Source organism: Acromyrmex echinatior, chromosome 5, assembly GCF_024713525.1.
Source record: "Acromyrmex echinatior isolate Ae372 chromosome 5, ASM2471352v2, whole genome shotgun sequence".
NCBI classification, from domain to species: Eukaryota; Metazoa; Arthropoda; class Insecta; order Hymenoptera; family Formicidae; genus Acromyrmex; species Acromyrmex echinatior.
The window spans coordinates 11,556,080-11,578,710 of NC_141856.1; the positions used below are offsets into that span (position 1 = coordinate 11,556,080).

Below are 22,631 nucleotides of genomic sequence, written 5' to 3' on the forward strand. Positions count from 1 at the left end.
TTACTATTTTAAGAAACTTTAATAAGTAAACGATCTTACAAAGTAGATGGATCTTACAAAGTAGATGGATAAACACTGAAATAATGGTATAAACCTAGAAGATAACGTACAAAGCAATTATGTATATGCATGATAGAATAAATGTAAAGAGAAAAATAAGTTAAAAAATTATGCCACGGTAACAGGTTTTTTTATATCCTAGACATAAAGAAGATAAATATTTACAAGAATGCAATTGCACGTTCCGCTGATTATTAACAGGACACATCGAACGTAATAAAATTATTTATTGATAACAGCAACATGTATTTGTGCAAGGCGGATGCGATTAAGTCGTTATCGGCGTATAGTAACTATGTTACAAGTGATTACAATCGTAATCACTTGTAACATAGTTTAGAAATTTCTATCACAATTTCGATATCAGTCCCTTATTTTAATACAATGATCATTTCTTTCCATTTCTAGGATCCGTCATGCATGCGTCTTGTTCGCAGTGTAACATTTAGCAGATGTTAACTCAAATAGATTTCTTAGCCAATGGTAGCTTTGATCCAATCTATATGAGACGAAATTTTATCATATAATCGAGGTCTTTCGATGCCGTCCTTTGAACAAGCTATCCTCCAACTACCAATGCCTGTCAGTATCCATTTTCGATCATCTGTTTGAAGACACAGCATTGAACTGCCGGCGACTTCTTCTTCCTGTTAAAATAATAAGTGTTACTTCGTCTGATTAACCAATTCCGTTTATTGCTTAGAATTCATTTATGTCTTGAGATATAATGAAATAAATTTTATCTAAAAGTAAAAGAATAAAAGCAACAGAAAGTGGTTTAATAGAATAAAAGGCAATAAAAGGCTTATGGTGTTATGTTTTAACTTACGTTACAATCATCTGTGGAATATGCTTGCTCGGTACAGACACTGTTCACTGAAGGGATGCTGATATTCTCGCATTTCTCCATTGCACTATGTTTAAGTTGTACTCTTTGCAATACATCGCCTATTAGGAAAGAAAGGAAAAGAGAAATATTATATATATATATATTTTTTCAAACCTCTTTATACTTTATTTTTCAATTACTAAAACCAAAAAATAGGATTATATATATTTGATGTAAGCATTCTATATACAGAAGAGAACGGGTGAGAAAAGAGAAGAGAGAGAGAGAGAGAGAGAGAGAGAGAGAGAGAGAGAGAAAGAATATAAATTATGTTTCTTTATCTAATATAGAGTTTTAATCAAATTATTAATATACATATATATTGTTAATATAATTATATATTAACGTAGTTCTTTAATGTAAATATTTTTTTATTAATAGAAAATATATACTTCAAGTACAGTAATGTATTAAGTAAACTTTTTTTAATAATTAAAATTATTTTTTAATGTTAAATAGCGCTTAAAAAATTCACAAAAAATATTCCAACTTTTAAAAATAGACTTTCTAAATTTTGAAGGACAATTATGAATCACTTATGTACATACGATTTCTCGCCCAGCCAAGAGTGTTGCATTGCGATGTGTTACTCGGTGGATCCTCGCTGGAGGGCAGACAAACCGGTCTCACGAAGTCCGAAAAGGTCGTCACCGGTCTATCCAACTTTACCAGAACGGTCGTCCCTTCCACTGGTGATTTGATCATACCGACAATTCTGCGTTCTTGTTCCCAGGGTGATGTGCTTGAAAGTCGTACGACACCGAGTCGGGCCGACCATTCCGCTTTCGGTTGACTATAAAAAGTGGACATCATTGAAATTAAGAACAGAATTTATGTGTAATGTAATACATTAAAAATGATAACTATTTTTTACTTGATAATTTTACAATTATAATATTAATGGATAGATTATATATGATCCTATATAGCACATAATTTCTAAAAACGTTCGTAGAATGTTTAAAAATTCTGGTTAAACATCAAACGGTTGAATCAATTATAATTCTAATTGAGATAATCAAAGTTCTTTTGATTGATATGATCAGAATCTACTGGTTTGTTTATTCAACCTGAAATTTTTCTCAGTGTACTTTTTATAAAACTGACCCCTGAAAACAGTATGCAGTTGTAAGCAACCAATTATCCGCCACGAGAGTAGCATCGCAAACATGAACTCCCTCCTTGAAGAGTGCAACATGCCAAGGCCAATCACCAGGTTCTGCCATCTTATTGAGACCATTAGTACCGTCATTAGTACGTAAAGGTTGTATTCCGCATTCTGATTTTCAAAAATCAAAATCAAAACATAAGTATGAATGAGCAAGATAAAAATATAAATAGAAATATGATAATCAGAATATAAGATGAGCGTACATAAAAAATGATAATAAAAGTAATAATTTCAATTTTAAAAATTATAACAATAAATTAGAAAAAGTTTAGAATAACATGCATAATTGTGCCAAAGCGCTTATCAAAAAGTTTGTTATAATTGCTTTCCATTTACATAAAAACTCAGATAATTTTCATTTGTGACGTCATGTTATAACTTAGTTAAATGCACCTGCCATTTTATTCTGACATGTGAGATTCGTCTCCATTTTTACTTACAATTTACAAAAGCTTTATTTATAATTTGCACAAGCTTGAAACCGTGTGCTTTATTGAATCTTGTTAAAATAATAAACAACTGTAAGATTAAGATTAATGAGAGTCAGTGAAATGGGTGCGCATAAATATTAATTCATATAAAATAATTCATAATAATAAATTATGTACAGTTTTATTACGAATTCTTAAATGTTTTCACTCTCTTTGGAGTCATCTTCAACAAAGTTACACGTATTCACGTTCAATATTGATTAAACGATCTGTCCATGATTATTCTCAGGTTCCTAAAACTGTAACGGATTCTCAAACAGACGTCAATCATGTCATAAAACTTTGGCAAATATAAATTCACTAAACAATAAATTAATCATACTGCGAGCACCTAATTAATTAACAACAAATGATTCGGAGTCTCGAATTATATCTTGTTAGTTTACATTAAAAGTGAAATTTTAAATCTGTCGTTATGCGATAATTTTGTCTCTAAAGTAAGCAAGTAGTAATGTCATTATCTGAGTATAAAATACTTACATAATTTTACAGTATCACTTTGTATGAAAATAGAAAGCAACTTATATAACGAATAAGTAGAGGATTCTACTTCATACCGAGATCGGAACAGCGGACGTATAGAACTTCTTTGCTTGGGCAAGGAGCCCGAACAAAAGTAATTTCCGGTGCTGAAGGATCTTCCATATACACGTATGGGACATCCTCTTCGTCATCAGTCCTTACTTCAACGGAAGCGACGCCACTATATTGAAGAGTTGCAAAAAACAATTCAAATTATGGAATTCTTTTTTAATCATACTAAATGTAATTATATATTAGATTAGTCAAAAAGTAACTTTGTTTTTTAACTTAAAATTATATATATACAATATCTTCATTAAAAATGAAGATTCCTTTAAAACCTTTTAAGTTTAAACTGCTACTCTTCTACTATTAATTTCCATTTTATGTTACAAAAAGGATATATTTATACAAAGAGATACTTGCGTATATGTAAGTAAGGTGCACAATGAGCTTGCTGCTGTTTGGAGAACATTATCCATTTCCGTTTCTGGTAGAGTAGCGTTCAAATTCGCGGTACAAAGTTTGCCAACAGTACCTTTCTCATTGAATACAACGTAACCCTCTTTATTGTATTTTGCCACGTGCGGTGTGCTCCAGGATTGTGATCTTAATTCGTGGACACTCGATGCCAAAAATACTGCAACAAAATATAAAAATAAAGAGCATTTATTTTGATTTAGTCAACCTCACTTCTTTATTAAAAATTAATTAATATTTTTATTGAACATCTTTAAGCGCAATCCTTCGCCTACTTGTATTACTCATCATGTTACTTACAACAGTCTTTCTCGTCACTGCCGTTTGGACAGTCGGCTTCGCCGTCGCATCGCTTCGTATGTGGTACACAGGTTCTTCCTACTCCGCAATGCATGTAACCATCCCGGCAGTAGGCGCAGTTCTTTTCATCAGAAAGATCCGGGCAATCAATCACGCCGTCGCAAATCCTCGAAGATAAGGCTTTCGACTGAAGCGCTTGCACGCATCCTACATTGATATTCGTATTAACTGATTAGTTTATTTCCTAAATTCTTTGGAATGGAATCTCATTATGAAGAGTAAAAATCGAGACAGTCTTGAAAAAGAGAGTGTCTCAATTTTCAATCTTTAAGAGTAAGATTTTCACTCTTCAGAATGAGTTTCTAAAGTTTTAGAGAGTATCAAATATTGTACTTTTTGTAACTTGATTAAAGAGAGATTACATTAGATGTTACTTTGTTTTAATTAATCGTACCTGGCTTTGGCCGGCAGCTGCCAGGACCGGTATACTCCGGAAAGTTGGAGCAATCCAAAGCGCGTTTTATCTTCTCGGGAAGACGACTGCCGCACCCATTCCAGAACTCCCTGCAGAAGCTCCTGCAAGGCAATTCCAGCAGATCCTCCGGTTGACTCGCTCGACATGCAGGCTGCAACACTTGGCAAACGAAGTCGTAGGCTAACGGATAACATTCCGCGTCCACCAGTTCCCTAATTACAATTATATAGATATATATGTATGTATATTAATTTTAGATCATATTACCAATTTCAAAATATAATAAGAAAAGACAAGCTAATTAATTTTTGCAATAACTGTAATTTTTAAATTGTTATCTAATTAACAGTAAAATGTAAAAAATAATATTTTAGAATTACATAAGATAATATAATTGAACTTATAAAATTTTCATATCCTTTTTAACAATTTTTTTTTCAATAAAATAAAGCTTAATAAAATGTATGATTTTTGCTGTAAAGTGATGTATTCTTTCTAATTTAGTTGAGATTACCGTGGATTTATTTAATCTAGGGAGATATACCTAAAAGCAATAACATCTTCTTCGACATCTGACAACGATCCATGTCCTAACATGTTCGGATACGAGCTGATATTATAGGGGAGATGTTTACAGTATGATAAGTCCAACTTGCTACATCTTCTTGGAGGAGGAGCTGTCGTTGTCGGCGGTAACGTTGAAACGGTCGATTGCGGACTATTCTGTGCGTTGAGGGCCTTCAAGCTTTCTTGCACTTCGAGGCTCTTCGCTTCTATCGTCAGATTCGTCAGGTATCGCGAAGTTTCGGGATTCAATTCCCGCGACAGAATGTCCACGATATTCCCAGTAGTTATAGTCTGATATCGCGGGTCAAATTTCACATCAAAGTGTACCACTAAATCACGGCCTTCTACCCTATAAATGTATAAGTATAAACTGCTTATATTGGGAAAGAAAACTCTCTAAAAACGTATTAAAATTCTTTAAAATTTAATATAATTCTTAAATTTATTGACGATCAAGATAATTATTCAAAGGTGATTTTATTTTAAATCTTAATTCAAAAAACGTGAATTTCGAGTTATTATTATGAATGAGTTAGGTATAAGGATTACTCTATCAATCATTAAAAGTAAACTTCGTAAAAAAATCATCTAAGTCATAGCTCAAAACGGGTAATTTTTTAAGGATTATAAAATAAAAATTAACATTTTGTTATGTTAAAAATATATTCTTTGACGATATTATGATATTTTAATAAACAAGAAATATTAAATAGCTATAAAAACTATCTAATATTTTTTGTTTATTAAAATATGATATTAATTTTGTAACGTACAATTATATGGGATTCTGTCGAGTTGAGTTCATAATTTGTCAAATCAAGTCTATAATTTCTTTATAATATACTTATGTCAGATACATCTGCATGATGCGATTCCGCAACAACGCAACTCATCTCGTGGACCGCCGGTGAGGATAAATTGAGTGAAACCTACAGACTCGAGTGTGATACATTATTGATGAGCGTGGCCGCAATAATGTTGGTTACATTTCATTGAACGCTGAAAGGAGCAAGTGTCGTGAAATCACGAGAAAGCTGCGATCGCGTCCGATTTCTCTCCCGCACTGGTCTGAGCTGTTTTCATCAGTTTCCGTGACATCAATGTATATTGGCTTTGTCCCATCGTTTTCCCGTTTGCGAAAACGGATTTCATGACGGAGAAACCAGCCGAAGGAGAGCTCGTGAGATCTCTATACGAGATCTAATTGTAATTGGCCGATTTTCTGATCTCACACGTGACTCGCTGTTGGATGCTATTGCACAATTTATTTTGCAAGCGTCTTTATAGGTGTGCCTCATGACGCAGCACGAAAGAAGGCGAATGTAGGAAATAAAATAATGGAACATCCACATAATGATAATATTATAAAATTATATAATTTTGTTACCCGTCAAGCGCCAGGACGTCCGATGAGAGGAACGATAACTTCAGCCAGCTGCGACGAAAGATAAGATTTAGGCGGTCGCGATACTCTCGTGATCGTATCCGGAAGGCCTCAGTAGAGGGATCAGCCAATTCTGTGGTGAAGGAATCGCCTTTGATAACTCGGAATGTTGCGAGAAATACTTGATCACCAGGTGGATCTGATGTAAGGAATGTGTCTAAAATAAAAGAAAAATATTTTATGCTTATACATTTAAGTATTATATAGACAATTCATAAAAGTAATAAAAGCAAAATAGCTCGGAAACAAGTACATTTATATATTTGTAAAGCAAAAAGTTTACTGCATGAAAAGAACGATTTTGCTACAGTATTTAAAAATTTAAATAAATACAGCTTTGAAAATAATTTTATTGGACCATCAAAATAATTATTATGTACACTAAAAAAATGTATAAATTTTAATAAATTTGAATAGTACTAATTAAATATTTACTAAATATAAAAATATATGTATATATATTTAGTACAAGGATTATTAATTTCTTAACTATCATTTTTAACTTCACTTAACTATCATTTTTTTATTATGTAAATACTTATTACTGTAAATGTTTAGTTGATATTTTTAAATAAATATTTATTATTTATTAAAATTTAGTACATTTTTTCACAATATGGAAAACTCAAACAACGTCAAAGAAAGTTATGAATAATGCTGAAATAAGTTTTGAGATATTAGCAATCAGTTTGAGTGTCCTACACAGTTATTTTGATAACTTAACAAAATTATTTTTAGTTTTATATCTAACTAAATTTTTAGATATTACAGCAAAACTGTTCTTTTCATATGTGAAACATAATTAAACAAGTAGAAAATCCAAATGTAGGATACGAGAAATTTTGTGCACGCTAATAAGAGATATCGTGTAAAAAAAAAGAATTTCAAAAGGTATAGATGTATGCCAAGGATAAGAAAGATATAAATAAATATCACATAATTATTAGCTTAATTGTTGAGTGCAAGGAGTTTTTTTGCGATATAATTTCACTGCTCTCCGCGCAGTCGATCATATTAATAGATGTATTACTCAACCAGTGGCATTAATCAAGGTAAAAAGATTCGCGTATAGATTTAGCCTGATTATGCTGTAGACGCAAGGAAAGTTGATTACCGGTATATATTATGTTCGTGAAAATTACAGTGGGGTCCTCGTCAGAAGCGTAATAAATCATTATCATTCGCTACTTTATTAGACGTCACCTTCGCATAACATTTATTTCTATCGACGAAGTCGGTTGATGAGGACCGTACGAATTTATGAGAGGTCTCCAGTGATCTCTTTCTCGCTGGCAGTTTCGCGAAATTATCGATAAGCAGCCGCGGGAAGGAATTTAGAACGTGGCGGCCATGCGCACGAAGTCTCACGTAATTCCTTGTACGTACCACAATCTGGCTTTCTAATGCATGTACGATTGGAAATGATAGAGTCGAGCGTGCAAAACGTGCCAACAATGTCGAGGCGGGTTTCGCTCGCCAAGCGTTGTCATTAGAACGTCGGCGCGGCCAATTTTCCGCGCGTTGGGTAAAACGAGACAAATCGGGAGCACGCAGGTGCCTGCAGGGATCTCGGTTTCTCACTAGGAATCACCTTTCACCGAGCCCCCTTTCCATCAATTCAATGCGGCTTGCCTGGTGAGAGAACTTCTTTGACCCTTTGGTATACGGTCATGGGCGGCGGAACATTTTTTTTCTGGGAATAATTGCGACACATTCTTTTTATTAATTCTCTTCTAATGCTTTCTTTTCTTCATATTTTAATCTCAATTGATTATTTAGATTAGTTCAACTTTTAACTATTTTTTTCTCGCGTAAAATCCTCACAGATTTTTATTTTATTTAACACATTATTTAAAAAGATTTACGCGTTTTGCAATCTCTTTGTGAATATCCTGAAATATTTCATGCGTCTTGTTTCTCGCCTTATAAATATTTTTAAGGAAAAAAAAAGTAATAATTAAAATTCAAATTGTAAAAATTTTGGAAGGTAATGTAATTACCTTTTGGCTGGATAATAGCGACGCCTATGGTTATACCTTTTCTCGTGAGTACGCTGCATGGTTTGCTTCCGAGACGGGATACTCGTGGGGTATACGGTATATATTTTTCTTATGTGACTAATGAACATGGAATATCTAGCATTATCGCGCGTACAAAATGCACATTAGCCTAGAAGTACTTTCTCATGCACTTTTAGCACGAGACAATTACTCTGATAAACATCAAATGACAAGCAGTAACTCAGATAAACAAATTTAATTATGTTTCTTATTTAATCTGATATTTTAATAAACTATCCCCATTCGAATTTAAATCTAGCGACAAGTACAAAAATTGTTTCAATTTTGACAAACTACTAAAATAATTTTCAAAATGAAAAAAATTATATATATGAATAATACATCTATAAAGAATACAAAATAAATATTTATATTAATATTTGAATTAATGATAGAAAGAATCTTTGCGAGAGAAGAAAACAAGTTTTCCATTAAATGAAGAAAATGTAGATTTTATTTTTTTCTCATTAATCAAACTATATTTTTTAATATATAAAGAAACTATTTTTTATAATAATCAACTGTTTGTCATTTCAATGCTAATTCAGAATAAATTAGTATTCAAAATGTTTCAAGGACACGGATCCCCACCTTTAAGGTCGAACCTTGAACTGGGCATATACCCATCGTCTCAGCAACTCGGTCAGACCGTTATACGTTCCCAGTTGAAAGCCTCAATGGACCAGCACGTTCATGCTGTATCTTCCATGACCTCTTATTTCTCTTGGTCGTAAACACGAATTAAGCGGCGATGAGAATCGCTGATTTCTATGCTGCTCGGATGTGCGAGATGCATCTGTATCAGCGTAGATTAACAACTTAAGTTTAAATGCGGTGTAAATCAGCTCCTGAGCGAATTCGCGATAGCCATCATTATTTCCGATGCATTCGCAGGAGAGTTACATTAAAGTAAAACATAGTGCAAAAAGGCGACGTGTATGCATTAAATGCCGCTAATCAAAACCGAACGGACGGAGCGTATTTACAAGCAAAGTGTAGAGAATGAAAGGCAGGAAGAAGGTGATGCGGCCAAAGCCCATTGAGGTCTTTCAGCACGCACACATAACGGTCTGACCGAGTTACCGAGTGTTCGAAGAAACGCCAACATATACTCTTGATCGGACTTTTTCCTAGCAGTTACGTTAGACTCTCGAAAAAATCCCGAAAAAAAATGTATTACCTTCGAAAAAGGAAATATTGCAGTTAGTGCCATAATTGTCATTCATTTTCTTAATCTGAATAGTTATTCTGTTATTCAGCAATAGAACAAAATATTCATTATGCCACGTATCTCTTAAAATATCATATTGCGAATGTCACATCGAAATATAATAATTATTGTTCAAGCGGTCTTGAAAGAAGCGAAATTTGCATCGCTTGAGAAATCTATCGATTTCTCTAACTCAACTTCGACTTTGTCTACTAAGATAGTAATCGGCATTCGACACAATTTTCTCATATTGAAAGTCGTGATTCGCGCGGCGAGTTGCCGTAGTTACTTGAAGACACCGCAAAAGCATTCAAGTCACTGTTCCGTAACAAACGATCATTGTTACGTCGAGGATATGCGACCTTGACCTTACATTAGTCGTTTGCTAAGACAAATCCTTAACTTTTGTGTGAGGACTTTCTCGGAACTTTCTAATAAAATAACTTATGATCAATTTTGCTTTCTAAAGGTTTTTAGGGTCACTGAATTTCAATTTGATTTTAGCCTCTGAGAATTCTAAAATTCAAATTTCAAAAAACTAATCTAATTATCGTGAAACTCAATTTTAGGGAATTCTTGGAGATTTTTTTTTAATTTAAATATTGTTTAGAAATATCGAATATTAAAATTGTAGTAACGTCTATGAAGGATTTAGAGATAAAAGTTCATAATCAGTGTTTGAAAATCAATTTTTTTTTTAAGGTCGAAAAGCTATAGAGATAGAAAGAAAAAGAAGAAGAAGAAGAAGAAGAAGAAGAAGAAGAAGAAGAAAATCAATTTAGAAGTGCTAACTGTTCAATACTGATGATCTTCAATAAAGCAAAATTGGCAACTTCATGTTATTTTGCAATTGAAAAGTCTCTAAAATCAAGTTTTATAATAATCAAACTTTTTTATCCGCCATCTTGAATTCTCCGTTTTAATTTTTTTTTATTTTATCCTGATATCAAATAACACGTTAGAAAAAGGAATGAATAAAAGTAAAACGTTAACTAGGCCTTATACACATATATATATAATCTTTTTTAAATAACTATAAAAACTTCAATATAACATGTCATTCATGAATACGTAATTTTAAACTAGTAAACTTTTTACGCAAATAATGCGTTCACCGTTAGAAATCGTACATTCACAGTGTACATTCTCTACTCTGAGAAATCGTATGCTAGACTTCTTTATAAACATAATTGTGTATTTAAAAGCCGTTTTACTACGCAGATGATATCACCCAAAACAATACAATATCTTTGTCATAAATCCTATTCATTAATAAACATATGAAACCAAAATGTGCTACTTAAGTATTTATGTAAAATATGAAATTTCGAAAATTTCAATTGCACTATACTTATTCCTTCTAATCCCTAAGAGAATTAGAAAATGAGCTAATATCATATTTCTGTCAAAATTATAATATACTATAAAATTCTGAAGAAACTGAGAGAAATCAAGACTGTTTTTCTTCTTGAGAGACCGTATACTCTATTTAGGAATTAAAAAGAAACTAATAACAACAATAATTTATTTTTTTCAGAATAATAATTTTGCGCGTAATAGATCCTCTTTTTCTCTGTCTTTCTCTCTTCTTTTAATCTAATGTGACACAATATACAGTTATTTCCCTCCTTCGCATCTCGCTCCTCATGACTGTGTACGTCTAGCATGATACAAGGTGAAGTGCACGTGTCTACAAGGAAACGCCATTCATTCGGACAAAGCGGCGAGTTACCGTCGATCGCGCACTTCACAGCCACGAAACGTTCATGCACCATGAATCGCGTCCATCCCGCGATTCGCGATTGCGATTGCGATGCGTTACCGCGCTGGATAATTTCACGCCCGCCAGGCCGCCGATTGCCGGTTAACCGTGGAATAATTGCATTTGCTCGTCTCGGTACCCTCGACGCGTGTACGCAAGAACAGTGAAAGCGGCCGTAGCGCTTGCGTGACGAAAATGTCTCGGTTCAGTAAAATTATTCCTTCGCCAATAACACGCGTACTTAAAATAACATATAGCAGCCGAGATGCAGTTACAGCGTGGAAGTAACTGCGATGGTGCACGCATCACGTTTCGAATAATGCGCGATCTTTCATCGCTAATGTGTAGCCAATTAAATCCTTCGACAAAACGCTTACTTTCTGAGAAAAGCATCGCTCTCGAATTCGTCGAGCAATGATCCTTCTATGGTACAATAACTTTGTAAATTGTCTAAATGGAAGACCGATGTATCCCAAGTGTCTGGCTTTTACTTGAAGAAAGATTATTAAGATATCTTGATCAAAAAACATTTTCGAAAATTCAAAAATAAAAAAAATTTTATCTTAAATGTTTTATATTAATTAAATATCATTATCTTCACATTGCGATATAATGTAATAATTGTATTCATAATATTCTGTGTATACTTTATGTATACTCTAATAATTGTATACGTATAAATTAAAAATTGCACAGTAGACCACAAAAGTTGTAAAATTAATTTTATACAAAAACATTTATTATAATTTCAGAAAATCAATAGACACGAAATATAAATTTATTCATGCTATAAAATTTTTTGTGAATATGTTATGTAAAACGTAAACATCAATTTATTATTAAAATAGAAAAAAAAATGCGTTTCGAAGATCGTGTTAGCAATAATATTTAGATTACGTTTGAACACGCTATCAACGCTGTGTCATTTTATTTTTATCATTAGATGTAACACAAGGAAAAAATGACGCATAAGTTGATAGCGCTATATTATATCCATAGCGGAAATATCATATTAAAAAACCAAGATGTCCATTCGAGTGATGTTTTTCCAAAATTGTTTTAAAGAATTACGCAATGTTCTAAACATGTCTTTGAACTTCTAGACATGTCTTTGGATTTCTAAACATCTGAATTTCAACTCTGAAATAAAAACTCTGAATTTCACGTTATTCGTGCAATTTCAAGGTACTTACAGCCGAGGTATATAGAGACTCCTGAGAAGAGGAGGAAGAACAAAAAGGCGGCAAGGACACAGCATCCACAGCGATACTGCCCACCTAGTTTCCTCGTAAAGCGGATGTCACTATCAGATGATAAGATTGAGCTTGGTGTTCCGGCACGGCTGAATCTTCGGGTGCTCACCGTGCTTACCGAAATCTGCAAAAACGTAGTTGTATTTTACACTGGTGATTTTAAGGATATTTCATCTACATACAATATAAACTAAACGTATTAATCAAATAATTCATCAAAAATAATATCAACTAATATCATTCAAAAAGTTTTAATAATATCTGTTTTTTTCGTAAATGTTTCTTCGAATTGTAGACACAAAGACTATAAATGGAATTTTATCATGAATTATAGATCGTTTAAAGTGAACTCAATATACTGTTACTCAAATAAAAGTTAAAAAAGAAGATTACTATTAAACATCGATATAACATTATATCGATATGTAACTATTAATCGCAGGAAACAATCAATCATAAAATGTAAAAAAATTAAAAAGCTATAAGAATAAACATTAATCATGATAGTCATCAATCTCTCGCATCAATCATGTGACTGTTATCTTTAATAGGAAATGCATAATGTGAGCGCGAACAAGCGTCGTATTATTAGTATCCATATTTCGTGCGCTTCCTATATATTTAAAGAGAATATTTTCTATAATGAAATAAAGCCTTAGTAATAGCATTACGAAAGCAAAATTGCTGAAACTATTCAGTAAATAATAGTGGGCGGCGTCTTTCTCCATGCTGATGAAACATTCCGCTCCCTCGTGCCATCAATGAATTTTTACCAATCCGAAAGAACAGGGATTACCTCATTGCGAAACAACTGCATTAACGATCGCATCACTTCCGTCTCAGAGTCAAGACAAAGCAATGCAATCTGAGCCGATTTCGCCGTAAGTTTGCGCTACATAGAATGAGTAGTTATCTTAAGACAACAATTAAAAAACACGTCTGCCGGTTTTAGATAAATTTTGACATCTAAAAGTGTTCAAGAAAGTTCACACTGAAAAAAATGTATGGTATTTGTGATTATATAATTATATGGTAAAATAATTACGTTAAAAAGCTCTATTTTTATAGTTATTGCTGTTTAATGTTAACAATATACAACAAAACACAAACAACACAACACACACAATAATTATATTTATGATTTTACCAAAAAGTACATACAGCTTTGGTCAAAAATACTACATTCCTTATTAATTATTATTTAAACTCAATTAATTTGTTGTTAAAACATTATTCTTTGTTTCAAAACTTTTATCTCCTTTAAACTTACGTATAATGCCAGTAACCAATAGATAATAACGCAGATAAAAGAATTCCAGATAAATAAAAAAATGTAAGTGCCTAATATTTTTAGCCAAGACTGTAGCTGAAAATGATTATGAATTGCAGTCAATAAATTATAGACTATAAATTATGGCGATTATACTAAGTTTTTTTCTGTCAGTGTAGACAGGGAAATTCCAAGTTCGTGCATCCACACGGTTGAAAATATAAAAATCTGTGACCTTAACTCTTCACGTTCTCTCGATAATCCTAACTGCGTGTCACGCAACAGTATTGATTAAATCATGCGTACGATTGACGTGTCTAATTATCGCATACGAGCGTGACTCCTCACTCGTTCAAGAAATTCAAGCAAGCGAGTAATCCTCATGAATAAATTATTATTTAAATTTAAATAACATCCGTCTATTTAATCGCGTTCCCCCGAGTCGAGTTCGATGCATCTCCACGCTCGGTTGCAGCGGCTCGCAACAAGTATCACAACAGGTATCGTCGATGTGTCTACGCCTCCGCTCCGTTCTCTCAAATGCTACACCCGGCACACGCTCCGGCGTGAAGGATCGCGCCTATGCAACTAGGATGGGCACTGAAAGAGCGTCTGAATTACGGGTTGCTTTTCGCCGCAAAGGTCGTACAGAATTAAAGACCAAAACCCGTCTAAACAGTACGAGAATCTTTTTACTCGCCGAAATACGACGAACCGCACTTTTTCGTGTGCCGCACTTCGATATGCATGCCAGTTGATCCTGTTGCACACGCTGAGTTTCGTTGAAAAATGCAGACATCCTATTTTGCGTTAAAGACGTTGCGTTTAAAGACGCACCAGAGCGCGGGCGATGATCTAAACGTTAGGTAACAGTGGATACTCGAACGACGTCCGTGAGAGTCGACCGATTTTCTCACGCGACCTGGAGTACACACATGGGAACCATGTTTAGACACAAACACGCATTATGTAGCAGCTGGCGAATGAGATACTATCTTGCAATTCTATTTTCAATCACTTCCGCGGTGCGATTCACGCCCGAGTAGTCATTATCTAATTAAGGCGAGTTTAACCAGTACAGATACACGCCCGCGTCTACATTACAGGATATAGGTTTATTAAACTGTGTCAAGAGTTCGGAATTCAATCGATTCATTATACCTATTATTTACCAAACATGAGAATATTGAGCGGAACAATTAAACTGATGATATATCGCATAGCAAAATTTTCGAAAAGAATTATTGACGAGGTATGAAAATATAAATTTATGTTCGTCTGCATGTTTTATCAAAATTATGATTAATTTGCAATATATTTCGCATATGAAGTACGCAACGTTTGTAATGGTATTTTTAAAGCTAGCTAAAACATTTCTCTACCGCAAAACCGCAATTGCAGAAAAGTTCCTTGCACTGTATCGTTATATAAGAGTGACTTATAAAAATGTTATGCCCCTATCGTGTCCGTTATGAAACTGGCAATAGAACGATGAACTGGATGCGAGAGGTTGCCTTTCGTTTGTGGATATCAGTTTCACGAACAATGTACTGGACTGTGCAACGATTTTTATTTGCTGCGCATGATTGGCTCTGATGTAATATCAAAATGCTATTGGAAATAACGTGCACTGTAAACGTTGTATTTCGTAATTCAAACTCTGCTTGCATTCGTAGTGAGAAAAGCGGTAAAAATCGTATGGATTTAAAATAAATTGTTAAAATTAAGCTATGACCTCTCGTGCAAAAAACAAATCAAATAATAATTTTTAAAAAATCATGAATCTTGAAAGAATTATTTCTATCGTGTTCAAATATGTATCATAATAAGATAATAATTATTTATAAATAATTATCTCTAAAAATTATTAGGTGTTGGAATTAATTCGTAGCGTTTTTAATGAAAGAATGTTATTTATTTCACATGAGCATTAAAAAATACATTAATGAAAGTACTTCCCATCACTTGTAAAACGCTACGAATTAATTCCAACACCTAATATTTTTGAAAAAACAGTTAAAAAAAGAGATAAAATATATTTTACAATATTTTAGTAATGCTATTTCAATGTAGATTATCTAAATTTTTAGCGTAAATTTTTAGCGTTTAGGTCGAAGCTATAAGAATATACTACTATTTCGTTTGATCGTTACATAAGATTTACGATAGCGACAAAAAGACTAACTTTGGCAAACAATAGTACGAAAGACATTACGAAAGTCAAATGAAAGTTCGTGTATCTTTGCTTTGTTCTAATCTAATTCAGCAACGTTTCCGCTAAAAAATCTTTCTCATGCACGCGATGTACCCTTTATTGCTTCCAAACCGAAAGAATAAACCGGAAATCTGCAAGCATGAATAATGTTCCTTTTTTGACAAATAACAAAGATTAAAGTTGCTTTGAATGCTTTGAATGAAAAAGTAAAAGTGTCAGATGATTCCTCGATTGCCATGTAAAGGTCAAGACGATCTTCCATGAAGAAACAAATGTCGAAGATGTTCGCATGAAGAAAAAATAATGCATTATGAAAAACAAATTATAATACGAGTATTAAAAAAATAATATACAAAGATATTCTCAAATATAAATATTATTTTTAATTTTATTCAGGAAAAACTTAGAAATATATTCAGCAAAATTTCTTTTAGAAATATTTTCAACAATTAAAAGCCATTTCGATTACCTTTCTGTTGAAGTTATTGATTGTTAAGAACAATATAATTAAAACCATTAGTTAAAAGTCTCGCTATTGGCATCTATTGATTATAAGTTAATTAATAATTGAGTTAATCAATAATTAACTCAATCAATAGATATTAACAGCAAGACTTTTAAGTATGTATCGTTCTTAATCTAATCTATGCATCGATATACTTACATATATTTATTAATAAATAGATAACATTATACAAGATGTCCCGAATTTAAATAGCCAAACTTCGAGAGTGTGTAAGAGATCGATAAAATAAAAAAAAATGCGGGACACCCTGTACTATATATTGACAAATAGGTAACATTTGATCGATTATAACACAAATGTTCTATTTATCACAGTATAATTAAGTATATCACTTGAGATTACATTTTGAACGACAATTAAAAATCAACACTGCTGATCGAATTAATTGTCGATTAAACTTAATCGAATTTGATCGAAGTTAATTTTTCTTTAATCTTTCTGTATTGATTTCAATCTTAGTCCTCCTTAATGATGATTAATCCTTAATGATTAAAAGTTCCAAATACATTAATGAATAACAATTTGTTGGAGGAGTAAAACTCGTAATCGCGGATTTATTTTGCAATAAATGCGACGCAAGGCAAATATAAGCTCCCTATTTCGAATCGAGCTATATTCTATAAAATGGTCATTGCTGCAAGAACATACGTGAGAGTTGTTAGTGCTTTACTCATTGCTCCGTAACAGCTCAAATAAACAAAGCCATTATCTCTAAGAGGCTACGTAAAAAGGAGAATGCAAATGCCAGGTAGGAGCGACGCGGTTGACCGCGGTTGCGAGTTCCATGCCGATCTCGATAATGGGCCGTTTCGCGCTTGAGACGAGCCGATCCGATCTAGTAGACGCACCAGATTGGAAAGTAGAATTCAGTGCGAATAAACGCAGTGCATCGGTAGCGATTGCAGGAAGAGATTAAGACACGCTCGGAGTGACCGGCACGTTTCGAGTTCTTCCGTTAATAGGCGCGGTCAGTGACTTCAAGGCCGGGAAAAATTAGGCTTCCCCCGATAGAAAAAGCGCTCTTTCCACGGCCAGAAGCTTTTGTGAAAGTTTACGTGGTCTCATACGGTACTGGCAACTGCCTCCGGTACCAATCGAACGTAGCTATAATAATAGACCGATGTGTAATGGCCGTTGTAAACGCTGCCGAGCCATTGAACCGCTCTCTAAACCGCGCGATGGGTAAAGATTACTTCCACTCCAAAATGAGAAGCTATGTCGAATTTACGTCTCCGTGAAACCGCGCGTAAAGAGAAACCTCAGGTTTATGTAAAAATTAATGCTAGAGAAAGAAGCGTTTCTACATAATCATTGAGAAGATGATTCAGATCGGGTATTAAGATACATACATAAGGAAAATATCTCGCAACGGTATCTTAATGATACCAATTTATAGATCATACATTCCGAAGAAAATGCGATTTTTTTTTCTCGTACATCATAAGGTGATATATTTTAATTATTACACATCTTTGTGGTATATACAATTTTGAGAAATATCTAGTTTATCTAGTCTAGTTTATTATTTTTTTTTTTATGAATAAATTGCTAATTATTCAGCAAGAAATGATTATCAAATAGACAATAGTCAAATCAACGCCAAATTGATATCGTATTAAGATATCGATTTAACATCAGTTCGATGAGTTATTTTTCGATGAGTTATGATAATATTTATTTTTTTAAAATAAGATTTTTTTGAAATATGTTTTTCTTGCACAAATATTTTTTACACTCATCGTACGTATAAATAAAATAAGCTAATTATGTAAATAATTTATGTAAATAGAATTTATAGTAAGCGCATAATAATAATGTAAAAAAGGCGTTATCTCTTCTTGTTGCTGTCAGAATTGAAAAAACGTGTCAGTCTATTGTCAACCGTGAAAGGAATCAATGTCTATGACCGGTGAAGAGAATCTGTAAAATGTCATTGGAGCTACTGTTCTTTCGTAACTTTCTTGACCGTTATAACCGTTATACCAAACGTCAAGCTACCTTTCCAAAAGAGCAAGAATCTAGGAACGAGTTTCTGTCCGTCTTGAATTACAATCCGCTCAGTCATACTATCCACGTAGTAACAAGTAAGCTCTCAGGAACATGACGCTCAGCAAAAAAACAATCGTGAAAAAAATTACAGCGGACATGATCTCTGATCTGTAATCTGTCTTCGTCATCAAGATAATCGGCATCGTATCTTGCAACGTATTTTATTCAGAAAATTATTTCAAATCGTTTTACGCCATTCCAGGTACTATATGGTTCAATTATGCGGCTTGAACACAATTCTGAGATTGTCTTCAACGTTCAAACGACATAGTTTTTCTTATTTAGAATTTAACTTATATACTTGTAATTTTATAATATTTACATTTGATAAATAAGAAAATATAACAATAATAATAAAATCATTATCATTTTCGTTTATATACCTAATAACCAAAAATTTCAAGGAAGAAGATAAAAATCACAAAATAAAAAGAAGCAAAGATGTTACCAATCACGTCACTTGACTTTTATTATTATATATTGAATAGATAATATAAAGAATATACGGTGGCAAATCATTGATATAGAAACATATAAAAAATAAGAGCATAAAAAACCAAAATACATGATACATGATAGGACAAATAACAACAACACATAATGTCACGACAAAATTCTAATTGTGTAAAAGAAATACTTGAGATTCATCGTTTGGTTTTTTTGCTGTAAAACAGGTAATGATTCTATTTCTTTATATTCCGACTAGAAGATTTTAATATATACAATTTTATTTAAATTAGAATCTGGAAATTCTTGTTCTACACTTTTCTTGATATGACAACTGGCGTTGTAACATTACTATATGAAGCATCTTCACATATAAAAGAACATGTTTATTGAATTACAACTCTCGACTGTTGAATTTAATGTCAACTAGAAGTAACTCTGCATTTTAAGAATATTATTGAATTACTGAAGATGGCCAAATTGTGGCCGAAACGTTTAATGTTTTAATTAATGTAATAATAATTAAATATCACAAACTATAACTTGTGCTGTGGTTTTTTATGCTCTTATTTTTTATATGTTTTAATATTAGAACCACGTTAGTTTTCAAGATATACATTGATATAGAACTCTTCTCGATATTCAATAAGACACTGCCATCGATCATTTGAATTTGACATCGATGCACCAGCGACAAGCGTCAAGCGTGATTTTTAAGAATACCAAGCGCGCGAACGGGTGTCCATGAAATAACGGTATCGGGAATAGAGTTGATGACGACGGCCCAACCCAGGCAACCCAACCCAACTAACGCATCGCTCTCCATTCCGGTCAGCCTAGTTCCCCGTCAACTCGCCGTGCGTAAATATCCGCGTGGCCAAGGAGGGTTATTGGAGAACAAGGTCAATCGGTCTGGAGATGAAAACCAAATGAATCAGGCTCCCGACGCCTGAAGAAAGAGGCGTAGAAATGGGCACAACTCCCGCATGTAAAAGCGTTAACACTCGGTATCTTGGATTCTCTAATTAATTGATTAATATTACCGACGAAGAAATCTTGTTAATTAAGTGTTATCACTTCAATTGATCCTCTATCAGTGCACAACGCGTATGAGCTTTCGATTTTCTTTTCAAAAAAGCGAATCTTTGAAGCGAATGATAAATGTGTAAAACACAAAATCATTGTTTATTTGAAAAAGAGTTATTGTCACTAACCATTTTTTCCTGTCACAAAGGAACTGAGTATTAGAAATTTCGAATTACACCAGATAGCGTTGATGGAGAACAAGATTGAACAAGGTTGAAATCTAAAAAATCTTGATGTTTAACCAATTCATGACTCGTTGACGCATTTTATGCACCTGGCTATCCGGCGAGTTTCGAATGCATGACTCGACGCGGCTTACATAATTTATTCTCAGTGGAAAATCGCGTCCACAATAATCCAACGGTCAGTGGTAACGAACGCGACCGCAAAAATAATCCTCAAACGGTATCGGCTTGCAGATTACGAATCGTCTCGATGCATCTTGCCTTTTAGTCGTGTGGGTGCAACGCTTCAAAGTCAACGATTCATTTCTATTCAAAATGTACGAAAACTTCCAATTTGTGTAGAGATTTTTATTAAGAAGGAGATATTTTATGTAGAGAGATTTTTATATTAAGATAGATATTTTTATATTAAGACTTTACTTTGATGAAAATAAAAATTGAATCGTAAATCGGATATAATGGGAGAGTAACAAAAATATAAAGAAACTTCTAGAAGGTGAAAATTGGAAATAATGAAATGTAAAAGAAATATTTACGCTTCTTTTACATTTTGATGTTTCAATTTTCGTCTCCTAGAATATAAGTTTCGTTTATATTTCTGTTATTCTCCTATTACATTCGATTTAAGCTCTGATTTTTATTTTTATCAGGGTATATATACGTAAAAATTTAGATTTTAATAAAAATTTCTATACAAAGTATAGCTTTATAAAATGGCAAATAACGACAACGTTGGCAAATATCCAGAAATCAGAATAATACAGACAATGTTTGTATTAATAAGTGAGTATCAATAAGTGAGTAAACACAAGCGTGCGAGTTCAAGGTTGATTTTCCTTATTGTGACAGTCTCGTTAGTCTTTCGATGACCTTTACATCGCTCTGTAATGCGAGAAAATCGGAATAATTAATTGAAGGACGAAGGTGAACATCGACGCTTGATGCACTGCGCGACTTTCACCGAAGTTATTGTGTGAAGTTGATTCATTCGGCACCATTTCTTACAGCTGGAAGGTCTCATTCCGACGCAAAGAACAGAATTAATTCCGTTTTATTTCTCTTTATGAAAAAATATATATTGTAATGTAAAAAATGCCGTGAGAGTTGATTAAATTAATCAGAATTGCGCTTTCTCGCTACAGGCAATACGTTGAAATGTCACTGACGAGTTATGGAAGCGATTATGTTTATCCTGCAATTGTTCCACCGTTCCATTCTGCAGAATCATTTCTGGATAATAGAAGAAGGCGGGCACCTTATCCGCGAAATGATTATTTACAAAGTCAGCCACGAGACAGAAATATGACGTTGCATCGGGCAACAAAGGAATATTACGCCATTTCGCGTTCTCTGCTCGCACAAGACCTCCTCTAATAAAATAAAAACAAGTTTAAGTGCAAGTTCGGACAAAGATAATATACAATACGCGTTTGTGAAGTTAATGCGCTCGAAAATGCGCGCGTTTGAAATGTTCATAGGCTTCAGGATTTATCATGAATTATCTGCCCAGAGGCTCCGTCAAGACGTCGGAAGATCAATCCGAAGAAATTGGAAAGTATGTATTGTATCTCGAACGCTTGCCGTTATTCGTATCTTCTTGTGTTAAACAATGCATTTCTTCTCGTGCGTGATTCATAACGCCTCGCGATTCCTCGCCTCGAGCTGCGACGTTTTCGCACGAGGGCCCGAATCCCTAATTAATAACGCGACGAAATAATGAAGAAAGCATGGAGAACTACGAAGGGAAAGTGCGCCACATATTCGAGTCTCACCTTCGAGTCCCACGAGCTCTTCCGCTTGTGCTCCATTGCGACGGTCATTTTTTTTTTCTGTTTGTGATCCCGCGCTTTGTCAGCACTCCTCCAGAACTTGATCGACTCGAGAAGTCACAGAGATCATCGTGGATTTCTTTCCCTCGTGAGCGTATGGGTATCAATAGATGGATGACCACGCGAAGACGATTGTCCGTTTCCGTTTTTTAAGAACCGCAAGCCTGAATATCGCCAAGATGCATCTCCTGCACGCCTCCGCTTCGGAGATATTAGCGTCCCGTATACTGCAAAAAAAAAAACACTTAAAGAAACTCATGCAATTATTCTCATAGGAAGAGTCGGGATTTATAAAACAATTATTTTTTCTCAATAAATACACGCTCAATAAATAAATCGC

At 33.6% G+C, this 22,631-nt stretch overlaps 2 protein-coding genes across 7 annotated transcripts in view; one reads left to right on the forward strand and one right to left on the reverse strand.

Annotated features, from left to right (window-relative positions):
* Positions 1-22,631, reverse strand: part of LOC105153618 (atrial natriuretic peptide-converting enzyme) — a 24,643-nt gene continuing 2,012 nt past the window's right edge. The window contains exons 2-13 of one of the 2 annotated variants that reach the window (XM_011068564.2): positions 22,235-22,518; positions 12,625-12,808; positions 6,343-6,556; positions 4,933-5,304; positions 4,368-4,600; positions 3,914-4,120; positions 3,560-3,773; positions 3,169-3,314; positions 2,057-2,228; positions 1,498-1,742; positions 890-1,008; positions 1-707 (exon numbers count right to left, since the gene is read on the reverse strand). In XM_011068564.2, the coding sequence (XP_011066866.1) occupies positions 534-707; positions 890-1,008; positions 1,498-1,742; positions 2,057-2,228; positions 3,169-3,314; positions 3,560-3,773; positions 3,914-4,120; positions 4,368-4,600; positions 4,933-5,304; positions 6,343-6,556; positions 12,625-12,808; positions 22,235-22,282 (2,328 nt within the window). In that variant the 5' untranslated portion in view covers positions 22,283-22,518 and the 3' untranslated portion in view covers positions 1-533. Of the gene's footprint in view, positions 708-889; positions 1,009-1,497; positions 1,743-2,056; positions 2,229-3,168; positions 3,315-3,559; positions 3,774-3,913; positions 4,121-4,367; positions 4,601-4,932; positions 5,305-6,342; positions 6,557-12,624; positions 12,809-20,405; positions 20,492-22,234; positions 22,519-22,631 lie in introns of those variants that run through there. The other variant, XM_087406707.1, reaches the window with a different exon arrangement.
* LOC105153616 (hypothetical protein) overlaps positions 21,927-22,631 on the forward strand; it is a 10,310-nt gene continuing 9,605 nt past the window's right edge. For all 5 annotated transcript variants that reach the window (XM_087406710.1, XM_087406711.1, XM_087406708.1 and 2 more), the window contains exon 1: positions 21,927-22,017. The gene's annotated coding sequence lies outside the window, so the exon portion shown is untranslated. The remainder of the gene's footprint in view (positions 22,018-22,631) is intronic.